We start from the raw sequence: 21,135 nt of genomic DNA on the forward strand, positions 1-21,135 counted from the left end.
CCACTCACTCCTGCAAAGTGTGAAATTCACAATTAGAGCCAACTTATCATCATTTAACTATAAAATAACAGTGAAACATAATCAAGCTGGGGCATAAATAGTCGCCAAATTACATGAATCTAGCCTATTATCAGGCATAGAAGAAGGCCCTCCTTCCAGTGTACCAATTATTGTTTGAAATAGTGAACAAGGTGTTGCTCCCTCGTGCTGAAGGCCAGGAATGCCATTCTTGAGGGTCAGATAAGTCAGCTTCAAGGGGCACCTGGTTCTAGCAGCTCTCAAAGCACAGAGGTTGCCCGTCTGACCAAGGAAATGTCGACCTCAGGAAACAGGTTGAGGACATGAAGGAGAGACTGCTCAACGAGCAGGTGTCAGCTAATGCTCGAATGGACATCCTTCTTAGAACCCTTGCCTCTTCATATGGGCCTTTCCCTTCCGGTGCTCCCTAAAATAGTGTCCCTTTCCCAAGTGTCAAGTTCTTAGTGTCGGTCCTCTGTTTTAGTTCTGATGATGTTTCTTAGCGGCCGCGCACCTGGGCAATTTTCTGCACTCTTCTTCGTTCTTCTTTTTAGTTGCGGTAAGCTCCTTCGATCCTCGAACGAACTCCAAATTTACTCCATAAGCTTTTACTTGGCCTTCAACGCTCCATATTAGCTCAAAACGCTCCTTAACCTCATTGTAGCCCGGAATTGCTCCTGCAAAGCATAAAATACTCAATCAGAGCAATTTACCATTTAATGCTCAAGCATAAGTAAAGTGTATCCAATTTTGAGTGCAAATTGTGACCAAAATAGATAGCTATAGCCTGCTATCAGGAGAGAAAGAAGAGTTTTTTGTTATGATAAGCCTATATAAAGAAAGGATCATACTCATCCAAGGAAGATACCAAGATATATGATCTTATTGAAAAATAAGAGATTTGAGTACTTTTGAATTGCACGTGGGCATATTTGGAGCTTTTCCTTAAATTTTTATTTTCATTCAGTAAATTTTAAATAAAAAATCTCTGCAAGCAAGCACATTAAATCAGTTTCCAGGATTACCTTTAAGCATTTTAAGCCCAAAACGCAAGTAAANATAAAAAAAAAAAAAAAAACTCATTGTGCAATTCAACCTTTCATAATCATCGATAAGATTTGAACTACAACATTTATAGATTATAAATATTGTCTACATGTGTATATGATAAAACTGAAAATTTTGTGCATAGCATGTACATTAAAATAGAAAAAATGCGGCTTAAATATTTCAAAATAGATCAATCAACCTTGAGAATACAACTACATAGAGGAGCAATTGATTTTGTTATAGCCGAAGGATATAGAGAAGATAAAGTTGATCAAAGAATCCTACTTCCAGCAACGCCTATTGGAGCAAGCGAATTCCGAATTAAAATTTAACCGATGGCTAGAAGAATGAAGATAAGGTTTGGTTGGAGAGTATGCATTCTGATTTTATTTATCAAAGGTCTCATATTAGGCGATCATGCTCATATTTGGTATATTTAATGTGTAATTTATAACAAAATCTAATACTTTCTGAATATATTAGGTTAAATACACGTTACAGAGAGACTAGTAAGAACTGAAAGAACAAACTAAAAATACAGTAAATTGGTGCGCTTCGGAAATATTATTACAGAAAAGAACATTCACATGTGTAAAGGTGAAAGTATATTGATAGTTCCTCGTATAGGTATATTATATGCCACATTTTCAGAATTGTGTAACGTTGTTAAAAGTTCTATATGTTTGAAAACCAGAAAAGAAACAAGTTAGAAAGCATGTCAAACTTATGATGATGCCCTTAAGAAACCACAAAAGTCCTTGGAAAAGTTGTAAAACAATATTCAGACAAGTTACACTGAGCATAATTTCTCCAAAAATTCACAACATGGAAAATCAGACCATCCAGCACAAGCTGCAGATTTCAGTTTGTTGAGTTCTATATGGTCATTATTGGCTGTCCAGCATTATCAAAGTACCATGAGAAGGGTCTTGTCCCCTTAGACCTCTCTTACGAAATTTGAAAGAGTGACATGCAATTTTATATTTAAAATTGAAGATTAATCCTGAAAACAGGCACTCTACAAACGAAGAACACTACTCCTACCCATGCTAAAATGACAAGAGCGCATTAGTTTACATGATTCATAAGATTGTCTTTCAACCCTTGAACCCGCACTCTAGCAGTCGAGTTAAATGGTATATTACACAACCTACCTGATTATAGTAACTAACATCAGTTGGCCGCTTCTACATAATGACCAGTTTTCCGTCTATGCCGACTATAATCTGATACAAACCTGAAGGTGAGTCCACAACCCTCAACCTTGCACTTATATGGCCGCTCACCAGTATGCACACGCAAATGTTCAGTCCTTGCCCAGGCCCACTTGAATGTCATGGTGCAGCCTTTCCATGGACATCTGAGGGGCCTATCATTTTCATGAACGCGTTGATGAACCAGAGCATATTTGTGGGATGTAAATTTCTTCCCACATCCTTCAATGGGGCAACGATTACGTTTGTGCAGTTGCAGCTCTACCTTTGTTTGGAAACTCATCCGGCAGCCTTCCAGGTCACACCTGTGAGTCCCCTTCCTCTGTTCTTTCTTATCCTTGTGAGTGATGGAACTAGGTAAAGATGTCTTCACCTTCTTCCCCATTGGTTTATCCTCAAGAGGTTCCTTAGATTCAACTCCGCTCCCAAGAACATTCTTCCTAGCCCGTGGCCTTAAACCTTCACATGGGCTTTTAACAAAGCCATCAAATTTACATCCATCATATGTTAGGAGTTCTAGCTCACGCCTTCTTTTGCCACCACTTTTTGCGATTGGCCTAGACACTATTGGAGAAGTATCATCCTTTGACTCTTTCTTATGCCTCTCAGAGATATTATCACCACTCTGTGAGTGCTTGGGACTCGATGTCTCTCTCGTCACTTTGAGACTTTCTGCTGAGGCGGAAGCTTCTTCTACTGGTGTGACATGGTCAGAGACAGCTATACCTTGATCTGCATTATCAATTTGGATTTTTTGCTCCACAGAGTTGTCCGAAGTCTCATTATCAGATGCCTCGCTACCTGAGCCAGATTGTTCTGGAGATTGATCCTCAATCTGCTCATCACAACTTCTTGAAGGACCATCAGTGCAAGATCCTGAGGAATTGACAGGCACGGGAGATCTGGTCATAATAGCTTTATCAGCCTCTCCATGATGATCTCTTTCAAAATCTGCTTCCCTCGGATGAGCAGACTTATTTCTGATGCCAGATTCTGTCATATCCTGATTCTCCCTCAAATTTTCATTAGTTGAAGTACTCCGAACCACAGGTATGGTTGTACATGCAAGAGTATTCACATGAGCTACCTCAGTTTCTCCACTAATCTCTGGAGCCGTGGTCTTATGCTCTGCATGGCGATTGTTTGAATTTGTATGACAAGTTTTTTCCATTGAAAACTTCTCAGTAGTACAAATTTCAGCCTGGGCCTCATTGAATTCCACCATTATGGATGAGGTAATAAGTAAATCTGCTTCTTGTGATACAAGGAGATTTCCATTTTGATCTCTATTTACCAAAAGCATCTCATGTTCGTGATGCACTCCTGGTTTCCCCTCAGAAGAAGCAAAAAACCTTTCACCTGAAGAAGCCGTGCCTGCAATTTCATCCCTGATGAGAGTACTACTTCCCAATGTTTTTGCATCTGTAAGCAAAACTTCCTCCGTCAAAGCATTAAAAGGATCCACAAAAGCCCTAGTGACCTCCGCACAACTACAAGCCTTAGACTTGTATTTTTTCCTGGAATACTGGATGGTTATATTCCCCTTTCTGGCATTCTGCCTGCCCACTGTAGATCCTGAATCAAGTACCTTAGCTATTTGAACATTTGCAAATGGTGGACTTTCTGTTGAATTATTAGACTTCCTCTTTGAGCGTACTTTTCTGGACTGCCACTTGAGACTCGAGGATTCTGAACTAAGGGTTGAATCAGAGAACAATCCACCCAAAGTCAATGCATGTTTTAACTTCTTAAGTGGACAATTCTTTTGCACCTTCACACAGTGCCTTAAATTGATATTTAATTTCAATGTCCAATCTTCTGTACATTTGTCTTGTTCTTCATCCACGATTGCAAGATCAATCAAGGAAAGATGTCCTTGAGATGCATTAGCCAGCGAAATCTCATTATATTTGAATGTCGTGCCAATTTCCTCTGCAACAATTGTGGCATGTGATCTGATTTTCTGAAAGTCTACATGAAATCAAAAGTTGCAACAAACATTTTAATACGCCAAGAACTAGCAAAACAATGAAAACGGATACACTTTAGTAGTTTTTTTTTTTTTTGGGGTATTATCATCGATTAGACAATTCAAATGACGTTGTACATGAGAAACGTTACCTGAATGGCAGATCACAAGAACATTTGCTCCACCTTTAGTACGCAGAAGTTCTTCAGTCTGAATTGCATGCTCGAGGCAAAATATCCGTGGTCTCACAAAACTTGTACAAAAATCCCATTCCTTTTCGAGCTCAATTTTTGAAGTCAGAGCTGCATTATCTGTATGTGATGGATTATGAGACTGTGATGTTTGACCCTCATGTGGAGTAACTGCAGATTCACTTGGCTGGGAAGACAAAGATACTTCATCATGGTTTAGGAAATGCCCCCCATTTCTCTCCATTCTGTCAACTGCATGAAGAGGAAATTCAGTATTCCACAAGCAAGTCAGTCATTCTGACAAATTTGCTGTACGTGAATGCCCCCAAAATAGTTAGTTAAGTGAGAATTAACTAGATAGATCGTAGTGTGCAACAACCTGGTCAAATAATGTTAAACATTGGCGCTACATCATTCCAAGTGTCCAGATTGTTAAATAAGATGGACCTTGGGCCTAAGCAAACCCCAAAAACCAGCTCATGAGGTGAATATTACCCAAGACCATATAAGAAAACAGTAGTCCCTTCTCTCAACCGATGTGGAATAACATAATATGGGGGCCAGTACTGGGTAAAGCAAGAACACAGATGGATCTGGCTATGATACCAAAATAAAATGGACCTTGAGCTAGGCACACACTTCAGCACAGTTATATACCTTTAGGCACAGAGCATGGTCAATCAGTTCGTTGACGGACAATTAACTTGATAAATTATAGCGGGTAACAATCTGGTCAAATGATGTCAAACTTTCTCTCACATTATACCAGGTGTCCAGATATATACCTTTAGGGACAGAGCAGCAAACTGTACACTTGTCACCGTGAAATGCTTAAACTCAAGAAAACGTGAAAACAACTACTTCCATCCAGTGATACAGCTGTCTATTGATTGGAACCAGCTCAACTAAGACTAACCTATTAAAGGTGACTTAAAAAGAGAAGAGTGAAAAATGATAGAACGTCTGCTGATTGGCCATGCCGCTGAAGGTGAACTAATATTCCCAGAGCGTACCCTAACCCAATGAGTGGGCCAGCATATGAAGATATGTGTATCTTATTACTCCAGGCAGAATGAAAGTTATAAATCAACGGCTGGAGTTTGTAAACAAACTCAAAGGAAACTCATTACATCATCTTCAGACTCGATAATTTAAAGGATTAGATCTTTAAACATCTGAATGGTGCAATTAAGATACTTTGATCAGCTTAGAAATGTATTGGTAGTTAGTTAGCAACCACTAACAGCAGCGACAAACTGAAGCAATTCTTTTCTTTGTTCTCAGTCTTTTTTTATCAGTAAAAGTTCTTTCATTTCTTTTTATCAGTATTCAGCTGAAACAGAAGCAATATCTCTTTTGCACTCCTTGAGTCCTTGAAGGAAAAAACATGTCAAAAGGAAAATAATGATAGAAAGATTAGGGATACATTCTTTGCACCAAAATAAAGGAAGATCAGAAGAACTCAGTACTGTTGTGTTCAAGGAGTTCGGATTATTTCTGACATGTTGATCAGACACAGGAAGTTTCACAAATCAATTTGCAGAACTTTTTACAAGTAATAAAAGCAGCGCATTTAATGATGATATGACAAACTCGGCACCAGGAAAAAGAGTTATAAAGGGTCTCCTACCTCTATTATAGTCCTCAATCATGCCCCTAAGATCTGAATGGCAATCCGACTCCACATGTTTCACTGCTCCAGAATCTTGTTTATTCTGAAAATCCTCTGGGAAAAGGTGTTCCGCAGCCTTTTTCGATGGTTGCACCAGAGCCATAAATGGAAAACCAAGAATCCCACAAGCTATACAGGGTAATGTCCCCGAATCGATTTCAAAGTCACATGACACATCATCATCCACATAGAAGTCACTGTAATTATCCATGTATAAGCTCATCTGGTCTAATAGATCCTGACTATTGATATTGTCAGACTGATCATTCCCTCTAGAAGCATCCACACTAGCATGCTTGTGCAGTTCAGATTCTTTACCTGAAGACGGCAGCATATCCACATCCCACAACACTGCATTGTCAGAAAAGCTTTTCTGAAGCAAAACTTTTACCAGGTCATTCTCCTTTTCTATATCTTCCAGGAAGGCTTTCTTTACCAGAAGCTCCTTTTCTTCCTTCTGACGATCTCTCAGACGAGAGGTTCGCACCCCAGGTAGCAAGGACCTTGGCACACTGTCATCCAGAAAGACAAAAGTAAAGAAACCAAAAGACATTTATAAGCTTATCAAAATGTCAAAGGAAACATAACCATACAATATTCGTGAGCCTATGTCCCCCTAGACTTAGGTTTTTCATGAATCTTTAACCTGAATGACGGGAAAAAGCAACAGAGTGGACTACAATAGAGCTGGGATATCCCTGTATAACACATTAACTATCCTGCTTAGTTTTTCAAAAGTTATCCCATTCCACTGCCCATTATATCCGTCACTCCAGGAACAGAAACAAACAATAGCAACTTTCACCTTTTAAAGTAACAAAAAGGTATACCTTAACCTCATTTACCACATAACTTTAAACAGATGTCTAAAATTCCAAATCTGACATGAGTAATGTATCGTACACATGGAAAACCAGATCTGTACAGCTGGAAAAAGGTTCTTAAAATCCAGATCAATAAAAGACAAATTAAGATGACGCCTACAAATTTTCAATACGAGAACGCAAGAGAAACATATAATTCTCGTCTCCTAGAGGGGATATGTTGGGCTGATCAACAAATGCAACAAGAGCAGATGAGCAGACCTTGAAACAAAAGACATTGTCAACAGATAAAGCAACTGCTGATGAGATAGCATAGGCAGATAGTTCATGGCAGCTCGACGAACAGCAGCTTCTTTGGCTACTGTAAGCCACTGTGGAGTACCGAAGTTGGCAGCCTCGCCACAATTGAAGCCTGCATTTATAAGTGAATATTTGGAAACCAGGATTAAAAAGTTAAAACTCATGTGTTTGCCAATAGAACATGTTTTACTTCATATTGCACCACTTAACACAAGAATTTGGGAGGAGAGGCAAAATAAAATAAAGCTGGCAATCAACTAAAGTAAAGGATCCAGACTCACAAGCAACTGAAAACAGAAATTTCTTTTATATAAGTCAATTTTTTTATTGGATATCTTACCCAAGGGCCAAGTCTGTGTCATCTTTACATGTATGTATGCTATTAAGCTCCCAAAAATTCCGTCCGGCCATCTATACAGGAATGAATGTTTTCATTCCGTCAAAATACAACATAATTAGTACTTTCCTTATAAAGCTCAGTATTTCTTTAAAACTTCTATGATTCTTTTCTCACCAAATTGTCCAAAACAAGCAAATAGGAGCCGTCTTTCACAGCACCTTTTTCCTAGCTTCCATCCTCCAAGTTTGTCATGGCTTTCTTGGAAGATAACCAAACCAAATACTGAATATCTTAAGGCCCACTATTTGTTCCAAAGTTGCAATATATACTTCATAATGTAATAAAAAGTTGCTGCATCATCTCCATGCATCTTATAAATGCAAGACCAATTTATGACCACCTGTTTTCTTTTCCTCAAGGTAGGATACTGACCCACAATGCACACCAGCAAAGAGCATTCTTAGTGCTCTAGTTTCCATATTAACTTCCATGTGCTTGAAATCACCTCCATTGATCAAGCGATTGTAGCATGTTTACCCAAAAAAATTTAGTCCATGTCCCTCTCATGTTATCACGTCCACCCCCCCTCCCCCCCTACCCCCCTCCCCCCCTCCCCCCCTAATTGTATATGCTATACGATGTATATATATTCTAAACTAAACCTTCCACTTTATCCCTTTCTCAATCTTGAATAGGCCTTCTAAAAGACATCTTTCAAGGAACTCATTCCCGTTTTTTCTAATTATTTTGGCTACTTTGGCATCCTTGACCATAGTTACAGTGAATGCGCTATGGAATTCAAGAACATTTGGCTACCACACCATGTATTAGCCACAAAAGAATATTATTTCCTATTTTCCACTGTGATTCTCTTTTGTGAATCTAATGAATGTTAAAAACAGTTTTCCTTTCCCCTCATGAATTTCTTCCACACGCTTACACTGAGGATGAGATAGACCTAAAATCATATGGAATGTTGTTGTCGCAATACGTATACTTTAAATCCTATACTTTCTAGGAGTCATTTAGTCCTATCGGAGATTTTAATAACAGTAGAAAATATAAAGAACTTTTTTATTATGAATAATGGTTGCTTGAGATGAATTTAAATGGAAAACTATGGTTAGCAAAGATTCATATAGCTGCTCAATTTGTTTGAGATTAGGGGTTATTGTTCTTGTTGTTGCTTATAGTATATGAGGTTGTAACTTCTTCCTAAAGCCAATAATGCTCATGGTATCCATATGTTGTACACGTCACCTCTTACATGGTACATACTTATTTCATTTGTGAATCTGTCTAATCACTTTCTCAAGACGGCTTGATTGATTATAGAATTTGCATTCATGGAAACCTCATTCTCCTATTGGTAGCATACTAGCATCACCATCTCCATCCTATCAAGCATACTTTTCGTTCATGTTTGCTCCATGCCGCCATCTCATAAAATTATCCATCAGTTTTTCCTAGCTTCCTAATAATTGACGATAGAATGAGAGAGGCATAAATTATGTTTGTACGTTGCATGTTTGATAGGGCCGATTTTATGAGAGTAACCTTCACATTTTTCAGTTAAATTTGCTAAGCCACTATGTTCAATTAGAATCACTGCCTTTCTCTACCTTTCACTCTTTCTCTCTCAACTTACCATTAGCGAAGAGTCCAGACCGTCGCATCTCTCCATCAACACCGGCGACCACAGATAAGGGTTTCTCTCCTCCTCTATCCCCCCCCCCCCTCTTGTCTGTTTCTTTCTCCTTTTTCTTTTCCCTCATGTTCCCGCTCTCTCCTCTCTCCTTCTCTCTCTCTCCCGCCTCTGTTTTCCCTCTTGCTGGTGGAAGTCCGGCGACGAGACTGTCAGCGCCGCCGGCGGTCTGCCTCTGTTTTCCCTCTTCCACCTTTCCCGGCTGCTTCTTTCTCTGCCCTCCCCCCCCCCCCCCTCCCACTCTCTCTTTCTAGTGTGTGGGTGTAAAGGCAGCAGATTCCCGGTGACCTAGCCTTAGCCCGGACCGCGCGTAGACTTTCAAGGAGAGATCGACGGGTTACAGTGCCTTCGGCCAACCAGGTTCTATCATCCCTTTTCCTGTTCTTTTCTAGTTTTGGATATTGGTCAACATTGTTATTCATCTGTTGTGTTAATTCTTCAGGTGTTTAGTGATTTTTTTGGGGGGTCTTCGTGTGGTTGTATTCTTGCTTAGTTATTTTACCATTCGTGTTCTTCTTGTTGAGACTGAGTAGGATTTTTATTCTGTTATTAACCATTTCTACTGAGTATTCTAGATTAAATTGCATTCACTTTATTCCTCATTTCTTGTTGTGTCCCTTTATTAGGTACTTCTATATATCGTATTTTATTGAAATTAGGAGTATTGTAGTAATTAGGGACTTGTTATTTGGGCTATAGTGGCTGTGGTGAACAATGGTAGAGTAAGGTTATGTCCTCGAGTTGGACGGGGGTGGGGGGCAAGGGTAGTAACGACTCTAGGTTAAGAATTGGATCCTGGAACATAGGAACTTTGACGGGGAAGTCTATAGAGTTAGCGAGATTCTGTAGAAGAGGAAGGTCAACATAGCTTGTGTCTAGGAAACTAGATGGTGGGGCCTAGGGTTCGGGAGGCAGATGGGTTTAAGTTATGGTACTCCGGGGGGGGAGGGGGGGGGGGGGTAGGCATACTAGATGATAGGAAACATAGAGAGATAGTGGTAGATGTTAGCAGGGTGAACAACAGGCTGATGACTATTAAAATAGTTGTGGGAGGACTTATTTTGAACATTATTAGTGCTTCCGAGCCTCAAGTGGATTTGCACGAGAAGGTTTAAGGGCGTTTTTAGGAGGACTTGGATAGGTTGGTGCAGGGAACTCCGCACACCGAGACGCTTATCATAGGAGGAGTTTTTAATGCCCACATTGGGACGTTGTCTAGGGGATACGACAAGGTACATGGCGGCTTTGGTTTTGGAGACAGAAACGTAGGGGGAACTTAGTTGTTGGAGTCTGCTAAAGCCTTTGATTTGGTGATTGCTAACTCGTGTTTTCCAAAGAAGAGGAGCACCTGGTCACCTTTCAGAATACGGTGACCAAAACCCAAATTGATTACATCCTACTTAGGAGGTGTGATAGAGATTAATGCACGGATTGCAAGGTCATCCACAGTGAGAATCTCACGACGCAACATAGGCTAGTGATATGGATTTGGCGATCATGCGGACAAGGAAAAACAGGGTAGTGTAAGGTCTACCTAGGATCAGGTGGGGTGCCTTGACTAAGGATAAATCTTAGAAGTTGGGGGAGAAGCTACTGGCTATGGGGGCTTGGAGGAGTAGTGGGGACGCGATTTGCATGTGGACTATGACAGCGAGCTGTATTAGAGAAGTTGCGAGAAAGATGTTAAGGGTCACGAAGGGTTTCTCTGGTGGCCGCAGGGGGGACGGGGGGTGGAATGAAGAGGTCCAAGGAAAATTGGAAGCCAAGAAGGCGGCACATGTGAAGCTAACAGAAAGCATAGATGATGCGGAGAAGAGGGCCAATAGGGAGTGGTACAAGGAGGAGAAGTTAGCGGTTACTGCGGCTAAAACCACAGCTTTTGAACGTCTGTATGAATACTGAAGAGCTTGGGGAGAAACGCGGGGATAAGAAGTTGTACAGGCTAGCCAAAGTGAGAGAAAAAATGGCCCGCGACCTGGATCAAGTGAGGTGTATAAAAGACGAGGAGGGTGGAGTTTTGATGGATGAGGCACAGATTAGGCGAAGATGGCAGTCATACTTCAATAAAATTTTGAATGAAGGGAGGATAGGAACATTGTGTTAGGTGATTTGGAGCACTCAGGAAGTCATCGAATTTTAGGTACTGTAGGCGCATTAGGGGAGATCGAGGGGGTAATGCAAAGGATGAGCAGGGACAGAGCGACAGGGCCAGACGAAATCCCTGTAGAATTCTGGAAGAGCGCGGGTAAGGCAGGCTTGGAATGGCTCTCTAGGTTGTTTAACGTTAGTATTAGGACGAAAAAAATGCTTGAAGAGTGGAGGTGGAGTACGATGGTTCCATTGTATAAGAACAAGGGTGATATCTAGAATTTCAACAACTATAGGGGTATCAAGCTTGAGTTCAATTAGGGGGGAACCCTCTGTAGTCAACCTGCTCCCAATGAAGAGGTAAGGGGCGTAGCGATGAAGTCGAACAGGGGGGAGGAAGATAGAAAGGTAACCTATGACACCGGGGAATTACGCTTTTTCTCCCGCCTCAGCTTCGCGGTGCTAAACCAAACGATGAAAGTTTGGGAGAGGGAGGTAGAAGGGAGGGTGAGGAGAAGCGTGTCTATTTCGGAGAACCAATTTGGTTTCATGTCGGGTTTCGTTCGACTACAGAAGAAATACATCTGGTGATTGGTAGAACAATATAGATCAATGAAGAAGGACTTGCATATGGTGTTCATTGATCTAGAGAAAGCATACGACAAAGTCCCGAGAGAACGTGTTTGGAGGCTAAAGGTGTGTCTGTAGCGTATATTAGGGTGATTAAGAACATGTATGATGGAGCTAAGACACGGGTGAGGTTAGCAGGAGGTAGGGGTGGCAAATGGGTGGTTTGGGCTGAGTTTGGGCGGATTAAAATGGGCTCTCATTAAATGGGTCATTGACCAACCCAGCCCAAAGTTTAATTTGGCTAAGATGGGTTGAGCAAAAATGGGCTAAACTATGGGTTATAGCCCAATCCGCCCAACTTGACCCAGCTTCTCTTCTTATTTTTTAAGATATCTCTCATAAACATTCTCAATCAAACTTTTCCAAATAAGTCTTCAAGTGTAATATGTATACTATATATTATATAATACTTGCATGTACTCTGTACTTTTATGCACTAGTGGTCATCAAATATTAAATTTTATAATAACTATAATTTCTTTATCCCATTTTTTGTCTAAAATTTTTCTTCAGCTTTTGAATGTAAGTTTTACTTCTAATAGCTATTAGTCAAAAGGAAAGAAAAGCAAAAGTTTATTGCTACTACTTAATAGTTATCTAGATGATAGGAAACATAGAGAGCTAGTGGTAGAGGTTAGAAAGGTGAACGACAGGCAGATAACTATTAAAATAGTTATGGGATGGCTTATTTTGAACATTATTAGTGCTTACGCGCCTCAAGTGGGTTTGGACGAAGAGGTTAAAAGGCGTTTTTAGGACGACTTGGATGGGTTGGTGAGGGGAACTCCGAACACCGAGACGCTTATCATAGGAGGAGATATTAATGCCCACATTGGGACGTCGTTCGGGGGTTACGACAAGGTACATGGCGGCTTTGGTTTTGGAAAGAGAAACGTAGGAGGAACTTAGTTGTTAGAGTGTGCTAAAGTCTTTGATTTGGTGATTGCTAACTCGTGTTTTCCAAAGAAGGGAGCACCCGGACACCTTCCCGAGTACGGTGACATCCTACTTAAGAGGTGTGATTGAGGTTTATGCACGGATTGCAAGGCTTTAGAGTGTGCTAAAGCCTTTAATTTGGTGATTGCTAACTCGTGTTTTCCAAAGAAGACGGAGCACCCAGTCACCTTCCAGAGTACGGTGGCCAAAACCCAAATTGATTACATCCTACTTAGGAGGTGTGATAGAGGTTTATGCACGGATTACAAGGTCATTCCAAGTGAGAATCTCATGACGCAACATAGGCAAGTGATATGGATTTGGCAATCATGTGGACAAGGAAAAACAGGGTAGTGTAAGGTCTACCTAGGATCAGGTGGGTTGCCTTGACTAAGGACAAAGCTTAGGAGTTGCGGGAGAAGCTACTGGCTATGGGGGCTTGGAGGAGTAGTGGGGACGCGATTTGCATGTGGACTATGACAGCGATCTGTATTAGAGAAGTTGCGAGAAAGGCGTTAGAGGTCTCGAAGGGTTTCTCTGGTGGCCGCAGGGGTATGTTGTGGGAAGCTTACCTATTAAACATCTAGTTCTCGCCCAATCTTCTTAAGTCCTCCACATTATTAACAGGAAATAATGAACTCTTCCCTGGGTTAATTTTTAGTCCAGAGATAGCTTTATACAGTAGCAAGATACCCCTCAAGTACCTGAGTTGATTCTCCTCAGCTCCACAAAATATAAGTGTGTCATCAGCATAACGAATATGAGAAAACTCCACTCTGTTGAGGCCCCCTAGCCTGGCAGTAGAATCTTTGATCCAATTCCTAAACTTAGCTTTGCAAAGCATGAGATTAAGCCCCTCCATAGCTAGGATGAATAAGAAGGGAGACAGTGGGTCCCCCCTGTAAGCCCCTATATAAGGAGAGAAAAAATCTTCTGGAGTCCCATACATAATCACAGAGAACTTTACACTTGAAAGACACCAATCCACCCGCCCAATCCACTTTTCTCCGAACCCATCTCTTTTATTAGATTAAGCAAGTATGACCAATCGACGTGATCAAAAGCTTTCTCAATGTCCAACTTGCACATATTCCAGCTACATTTTTCCCATGGAGAATAGGAGAGCGATGCATAGGAACATGTCATCAGCATGAAAAAAAGCTAGAATTGCGACTAATACCTCGTAGTTACTGGTTGAAGAGCACGAGAAACTAGCAAGATACAAGAATCGTACAACAACAACAACAACCACCACCCAGTATAACCCCGCACAATAAAACATGATCATTTACTTCGACATAATCTAATGTTTTTCAAACATTGTTATATCTCATACAATAATTCCTTAACCCTTTCATTGTTCGATGAGAATGGATAATAAACTCGATAGACTGACATTAGGGGACATAAATACAAGTAACGCATGATGAAGGATGTCTCAAATCCATTGTCTATGAACAAAGAAATTAAGGATGGGAACTGAAAGATAGACATACATTATGTTGGTGTGCTTGCCAGGATCGACTTTATAAGAGTACCCTTTCTCGCTCTAGACAGGTTTTGTTCTCATGCCTCCAATATTTTCTCAACTTTATTAGGTTCGACTTAGCGGTTTCAACATTTTGTATAAAACTAAAACTATGGTAGATAAAATTATACTAACATTGTTTTTTGTAAAGAAACCTGACAACTGATTAGATGATGAAGAGACTAGCTCCGAACCGTCAAGGAAAGAATGATTCACGTAAAATTATCCAAACTCGACCTTGTTTGAATTTCTTTCTCCAAGCAAAAGTCCTAAGTACTTTATGGGTAGTGGCCACCATGCACCCACATACTACAACTAACTTATAGATGTATTACGCTTACCCAACTAAGATAATCTTGAATATTCTCATATTGAGTTCCAACCCAACCACCACAAACACCATAAAAATATTCAAAACGAAAAACGGATTTGTCTCTTCTTTCGTTCATAGAAGATCAACGCATCATCTCCAAACAAAAGATGTAATATTTCATTATTTCCACTATTACCGTTTCAAAAATATATATTTAATTATTTTCCTTCTCTCCCCCAAAATTTTCTTCCTTGTTATAGTATCATCTAAGAGATTTTTGAGTAACTTTCATCACAATAAGGAAAAGAGTTGGAGATACCAAATCTCCTTGTCTAGTTTAGACCCTTGCTACTACACAACGATCCAAAAAGAATTCCATCAAATATACGGCAGAAAAAAACTCAATCCTCAAATATAAATTTCCTTCCAATTTCCCCAAAGCCCATTTCAGATAAAAAAGATAGCAAAATGTCCTTTGTACTGGAGTTTATAATACTTGTTACCATTCTCAAAGAAAAAGGATAGGAAAAGGTGCCTGACTTTCTCAACGCCCAACTTGTAGAAGATCCTAGTTTTTGCTTCTCAGTCTCAAACCCACAGTCTCATTATCAATGATCACAAAATCCTTATATTAAATGTTTTTCTCCCATCCTCCACAAATGCATTTTGAGTGCTGAAAAATGAAATTACCCATCAATAGTTTCAATCCTTCTAAAAGTACATTTACCCTAATTTTGTAGACTTCTCGCCAAGTTAATGGACCTCCCATTTTCATAAGACTACGACGAATAAATTAGGCTCTTTTCATAATGGAAATGATTTATTCCGTGACCTCTCTACTCACCACGTGCCAACATTTTTGAAAGAGCTTACAATGAACTGATCCGACTCATGGGCTTAACACCCCAAATCGTCCTTCATCACTAGTACCATTTTATCTTCCCAAAATTTCTCTCCAAATCCCATCACTCAGGAACCATACTTCTCGCACCGAAAAAAATATAACGCGTCTACCATCTATCAAACTTTCTCCTTTTTCTTCTTAATAATCACTTTCTCCTTATTTTCTAAAACATGCAACTTAGTTGGAGTAAGTATCTTTTCCTCAAAACGCTGAATCTCTTTAAATATTTTGTGAAACTCTCCTTCAATATCATGACCTTTTTCATTTATGCAGGAGAAAGAAGGGGACTTTTTACTTCTGTCTTCTCTAAATAGATTTCTTCCATCTTACCTAAAAAAAAAATTATGATAGCTCCATTCACGGCTGTGGTTTGATTAGCTTTTGAAGGAAGGTTGATATTTTCAAAAGAATGGCTAGAAGGATGTATCTTTGATTTTCTTCAAATTGATCCCTTCTAACATTGCCCATTCTTCTCTTCCTCGTAACACTTTCAATTATAAGTTTCATTTGATGCCTCTCTATGAAACTATAAGCTAAGTTGCTCAGACACGGGTGCGGGTATCCAACACGGGCTAGAGGTCGAATCATTCGAAATGTAAATTCTAAGATTCAGGGATATGGATTCTAATACGGATACGGGTGCGGGTATTCGGCTAAAAATAATTCAAAAAAATTAACAATATAAGAATATCTCTATATTATCAGAAATTTTGTAGAATAGTTACGTATAGTTTGTAAAATGTGGATTTCTTTTTTAATCTCAAGTTTTAGATAAGTATAAGATTGATTTCCTAGATAAGGTATGCTATTTTCTTCAAATTTACCCTAGTTTTAGTTCTGATTTTGGGAATCAAATTGTATCTCGTCTCGAATTTTTCCGCCCGTCGTGATCAAAGTGCCCAAAATTGTTTGACCAGATCCGGTACAGATATCATACCACACCACACTAGTGTGGTGTCGACACGGGTGCGGAACTTAAATTGTCGTGTCGGAGCAACTTAGACTATAAGTTCTATGAGCATTGGACATTAATGTAAAACTTAGTTCTTCATCCCCTTCCATAGCCAATTAATTTGAGACTTTTGCCTCCTTTTTGCTGCTACCAATCTCGCTTTCGAGATTGTCTTTGAATTCCAATCCCCCCTCCCCTCCCCATCTGTTGCTATGATTTTCAAGTCAATCCGCGCACATCTCAACTAATCTAACGGGTTCCCACCTCTTTTTCATCAAGATATCATGCTAATCTTTCTTCTGCAAAATGCAGTTAGTTCCTAGAAGAAAGCTGATTTACTTGTCTTCTGTGACGACCCAAAGGGTCATCACCTGTTTTCTTACCCATTCTATACTTCCGAGGCCTTGAAAACCTCATTTAGGGTTGCCTCGATTTGCGTGCATAGTCCAGGCGCGTAGCCAGAAAGCTTAAATATGAATTCTGTGAGAAAAATGCTAATTTTTTACATTAAAAGGAATAAATTTAACTTCGGTTAACATTTTGGGTAAACGGACCCGGACCCGTGATTTGACGGTCCCGGAGGGTCCGTAGGAAAATATGGGACTTGGGCGCAAGCCCGGAATCGAATTCCGAGGTCCCAAGCCCGAGAAATGATTTTTTGTGTGAAATTGTTTTCTGAAAATAATTAAGGAAATTGGAAATGAAATTTGATTAGAAGACTATGGCATCGGGCCCGTATTTTGGTTCCGGCGCCCGGTAGAAGTCTTATATATGATTTAAGCACTTTCTGTAAAGTTTGGTTTAAAACGGACGTCGTTTGACGTGTTTCGGACTTGAAATGGAAAATTTGATGTTCTGTGAAATTTGGAAGAAATCATGGATTTTGAGGATTAATTTGATGTTTATGATGTTATTAGCGATTTGATCGCACGAATAAGTTCGGAGGATGTTTTTGAGGTGGTGTGTATGTTTGGTTTGGAGCCCCGAGTGCTCGGGTGAGTTTCGAGTAGGTTCCGGGGTGCTTTAGACTTAAAAGATCAGATGTTGCAGGTTCAGGAAATATTGCAGGTCTCTGAACCCTCTAGCGCGGTCCGCGAGAAATTATGTGCGGCCGCGGAGGGAACAGCGCGGTCGCGGTCGCCTTCGAGCGATCCGCGGTGGATGCTGTGCGGCCGCGGTCGTCTTTGTGCGGTCCGCACGGGGCAAAGATCCGCAGGTCTTCAGGGAGGCCTGTGCGGACGCGGTCCTTTTTGCGCGGTCCACGCAGGGAACTTCAGAGGGGTATAAATAAACGGAATTTCAGTTATTTTACACTTTTCAAAAACCCAAAACATAAGAGGCGATTTTGCAAACAACCCTTCTTCTTCAAAACGATTGGTAAGTGATTTCTAACTCATTTTCTTCACTCCTTAACATCTTTTAACATAATTTCAACTTCAAATCAAAGATTTTAATGGGGAAATTTGGGTATTTTGGGTAGAACCTAGGTTTTTCTAAAATTGGGGATTTGAACCTCAATTTGAGGTCCAATTTCTAAACGAATTATACATTTGAGTTCGTGGGGGAATGGTTAATCGGGTTTTGGTTCAAACCTCGGGTTTTGACCATGTGGGCCCGGGGGCATTTTTGACCTTTTTGGGAAAAATGATGGAAAAGCTATAATTAGACTTTGGGTTCGTGTTGTTTAGCATTTATTGGTGTAATGAAGTCATTATTGTATAGATACAATTGATTTGGAGCCGAATTCGAGAGGAAAGGCGGTTATTGAGGATTGAATTGGCCGTGAAAGTTCGAGGTAAGTGTTTGGTTTAACCCTAGCTTGAGGGACTAGGAGTTGAGTCTTATTTGCTAATTGCTTCTTGCTGTGTACGACGTATATGCATGGTGACGAGTATCTATACGTTGGTGTCTAGCATGACCGTGAGTCTTTAAATTGTGAATATCTTGGTTTCGTTGTACTTCTTATGACTTGGTGGTGAATTCCTATTGGTTGTGATAAGTTGTGGAAGTAAATTGTGTCCTTTGAACATGGAGGAGCATTGGCTCAAGTTATATTTCCAATGTGAAAGTATATGAAACGATTGAACCCTTTGGAGCATTGGCTCAAGTGGTAAAGTGAATTATGAATCAAAAGTGAAAAGAAGAGAAAGAGTATTTAAGTTGCTCCCTTGCCGGAACGTTGTTGATTATTGAATATTTTCCCTCGCCGGGACATTGAGGTTATTGATGTTGTACCCATGCCGGGTTTTAATTGTTGTTTGTGTTCCCTTGCCGGGATTTTCATTATTGTTTTGTTATTCCCTTGACCTTGTTTGTGATTGTTGTTTGGGTGAGGAACGAGAGTTAAAGCACGAAGGGTGATGCCGTGCATTGTTTGTTTCTTGTGAGGAAAGAGTGTAAAGCACGAAGGGTGATGCCGTGCATTGTTTGCTTATTGTGAGGAAAAGAGAGTAAAGCACGAAGGGTGATGCCATGCCGCACGATGTGCCATTCCGTGCCGATTCTATTGATTTTATGTGAGGAACGAGAGTAAATGCACGAAGGGTGATGCCGTGTACGATTTATTATACTATTGCTTGGTGAGGATGAGAGTAAAAGCACGAAGGGTGATGCCGTGCACTTGTTGATCTCTGTTCCTTATTATTGTATGAGTTGTGCTATTTCCTTCATTACAAGGCAACTTTTACTTGAAATTGTTATATCCCCACAGTATGCTTCCCCTCCCATATTGTTTACTTGTCTTGTATTTTGATTACGCTGTATATGTATATAACTGCACAGGTTTATGTGGTAGTTCGGTCTAGTCTCGTCACTACTTCGCCGGGGTTAGGCTAGGCACTTACCAGCATATGGGGTCGGTTGTGCTGATGCTACACTCTGTGCTCTTTTGCACAGATCCAGGTTTTGGACAGCAGCAGCAGTAGTACGGGAGTCTACCTTCAGTCCACGAGACTCCGAGGTAGCCTTGCTGGCGTTCGCAGGCCCGACGTCTCTTCTATCCTTTACTTTTGTCTGTTATCTCATCGTACTCGAGACAAACAGTTATATCTTCTTTCAGACTTTGTATTTAGTACTCTTAGTAGTTCGTGAGTGTTGTGACACCAATCTTGGGTAGAGGCTATGTTGAATTTTCCGCATTTCTATTCAGTTTTCTATAATTTAAGACTTCCGCTTATCATTTAATTTCGTTGCTTTTATATTATTGCCGATAATTGTTAAAAAGGGATTAGGTTATTAATGAGAAAGTAATTAAATTTGGCTTGCCTAGCTCCCATTAGTAGGCGCCATCAGGACTCCCGAGGATGGGAAATCCGGGTCGTGACAAGTTGGTATAAGAGCTCTAGGTTACATAGGTCTCACAACTCACGGACAAGCTTAGTAGAGTCTGAGGGATCGGTACGGAGACGTCTGTATTTATCCCAGAGGCTACTGAGTTGGGAAAAGTTACACATTTGTTCTTTCTTGTCGTGCGGTTTGGCCTCTCAACGCTAATTGAATTTCTACTCTGTTCTTTCGCAGATGGCGAGAACACACGCTTCCTCATCTTCTGATCAGCAGTCCGAGCCCCAGGCAGCTCCCACTAGGGGCAGAGGCCGAGGCCGAGGCGGAGGCCGTGCTAGAGGCCGAGGTAGGGGCAGAGCTCAGCCCCGAGCAGCAGCACCAGTGACGGAGCCTCAGGTTGACTTTGACGAGGAGGTTCCGACCCCAGCCCCAGCAGTTCCGGTGGGCCCAGCTCAGGTCCCAGAGGGGTTTATTGCTACCCCAGTTCTCCAGGACGCTCTGGTCCGATTGGTGGGTCTCATGGAGAGTGTTACCCGAGCAGGATTGTTTCTTGTGGCACCAGCCGTCTCTCAGGCTGGAGGAGGGGCCCAGACTCCTGCTACTCGCTTTCCGGAGCAGGTAGCTCCCCAGACTCAAGACTCCAGCAATTCAGCCGGTTGGAGCAGCTCAGCCGGCCATGGTAGCCCAGGCCGGTGATGGAGCAGCTATGTCTGCCGATGCTTTGTGGAGATTGGACAGGTTTACCAAGCTCTTCACTACCACATTCAGCGGTGCATCTACTGAGGATCCCCAGGATTATCTGGATAGTTGCCATGAGGTTCTGCGGAACATGGGTATTGTTGAGACCAATGGGGTTGATTTCGCTACATTTCGCTTGTCTGGATCCGCCAAGACTTGGTGGAAGGATTATTGTTTAGCTAGACCAGCAGGATCTCCAGCCTTGACCTGGGAGCAGTTCACACAGCTATTTCTGGAGAAGTTCCTCCCCATTACTCAGCGAGAGGCCTATCGGAGGCAGTTCGAGCGCCTTCAGCAGGGATCCATGACTGTCACCGAGTATAAGACAAGGTTTATTGATTTGGCTCGCCATGCACTTGTTATACTTCTCACTGAGAGGGAGAGAGTGAGACGGTTTATTGATGGACTCATTCAGCCTATTCGTCTCCAGATGGCTAGAGAGGCTGGGAGCGAGATATCCTTTCAGGAGGGCGGCCAATGT

At 41.1% G+C, this 21,135-nt stretch overlaps 1 protein-coding gene across 1 annotated transcript in view; it reads right to left on the bottom strand.

Moving 5' to 3' along the window:
• The window catches only part of LOC109226819 (probable lysine-specific demethylase ELF6), a 32,650-nt gene continuing 13,313 nt past the window's right edge, over positions 1,799-21,135 (bottom strand). Inside the window, exons 4-7 of the mRNA XM_019391686.1 lie at positions 7,200-7,350; positions 6,073-6,626; positions 4,404-4,694; positions 1,799-4,253 (exon numbers count right to left, since the gene is read on the bottom strand). Coding sequence (XP_019247231.1) covers positions 2,242-4,253; positions 4,404-4,694; positions 6,073-6,626; positions 7,200-7,350 — 3,008 coding nt within the window. The 3' untranslated portion in view covers positions 1,799-2,241. The remainder of the gene's footprint in view (positions 4,254-4,403; positions 4,695-6,072; positions 6,627-7,199; positions 7,351-21,135) is intronic.

The sequence above is a fragment of the Nicotiana attenuata genome, chromosome 6 (assembly GCF_001879085.1).
Source record: "Nicotiana attenuata strain UT chromosome 6, NIATTr2, whole genome shotgun sequence".
Taxonomy (NCBI): domain Eukaryota; kingdom Viridiplantae; phylum Streptophyta; class Magnoliopsida; order Solanales; family Solanaceae; genus Nicotiana; species Nicotiana attenuata.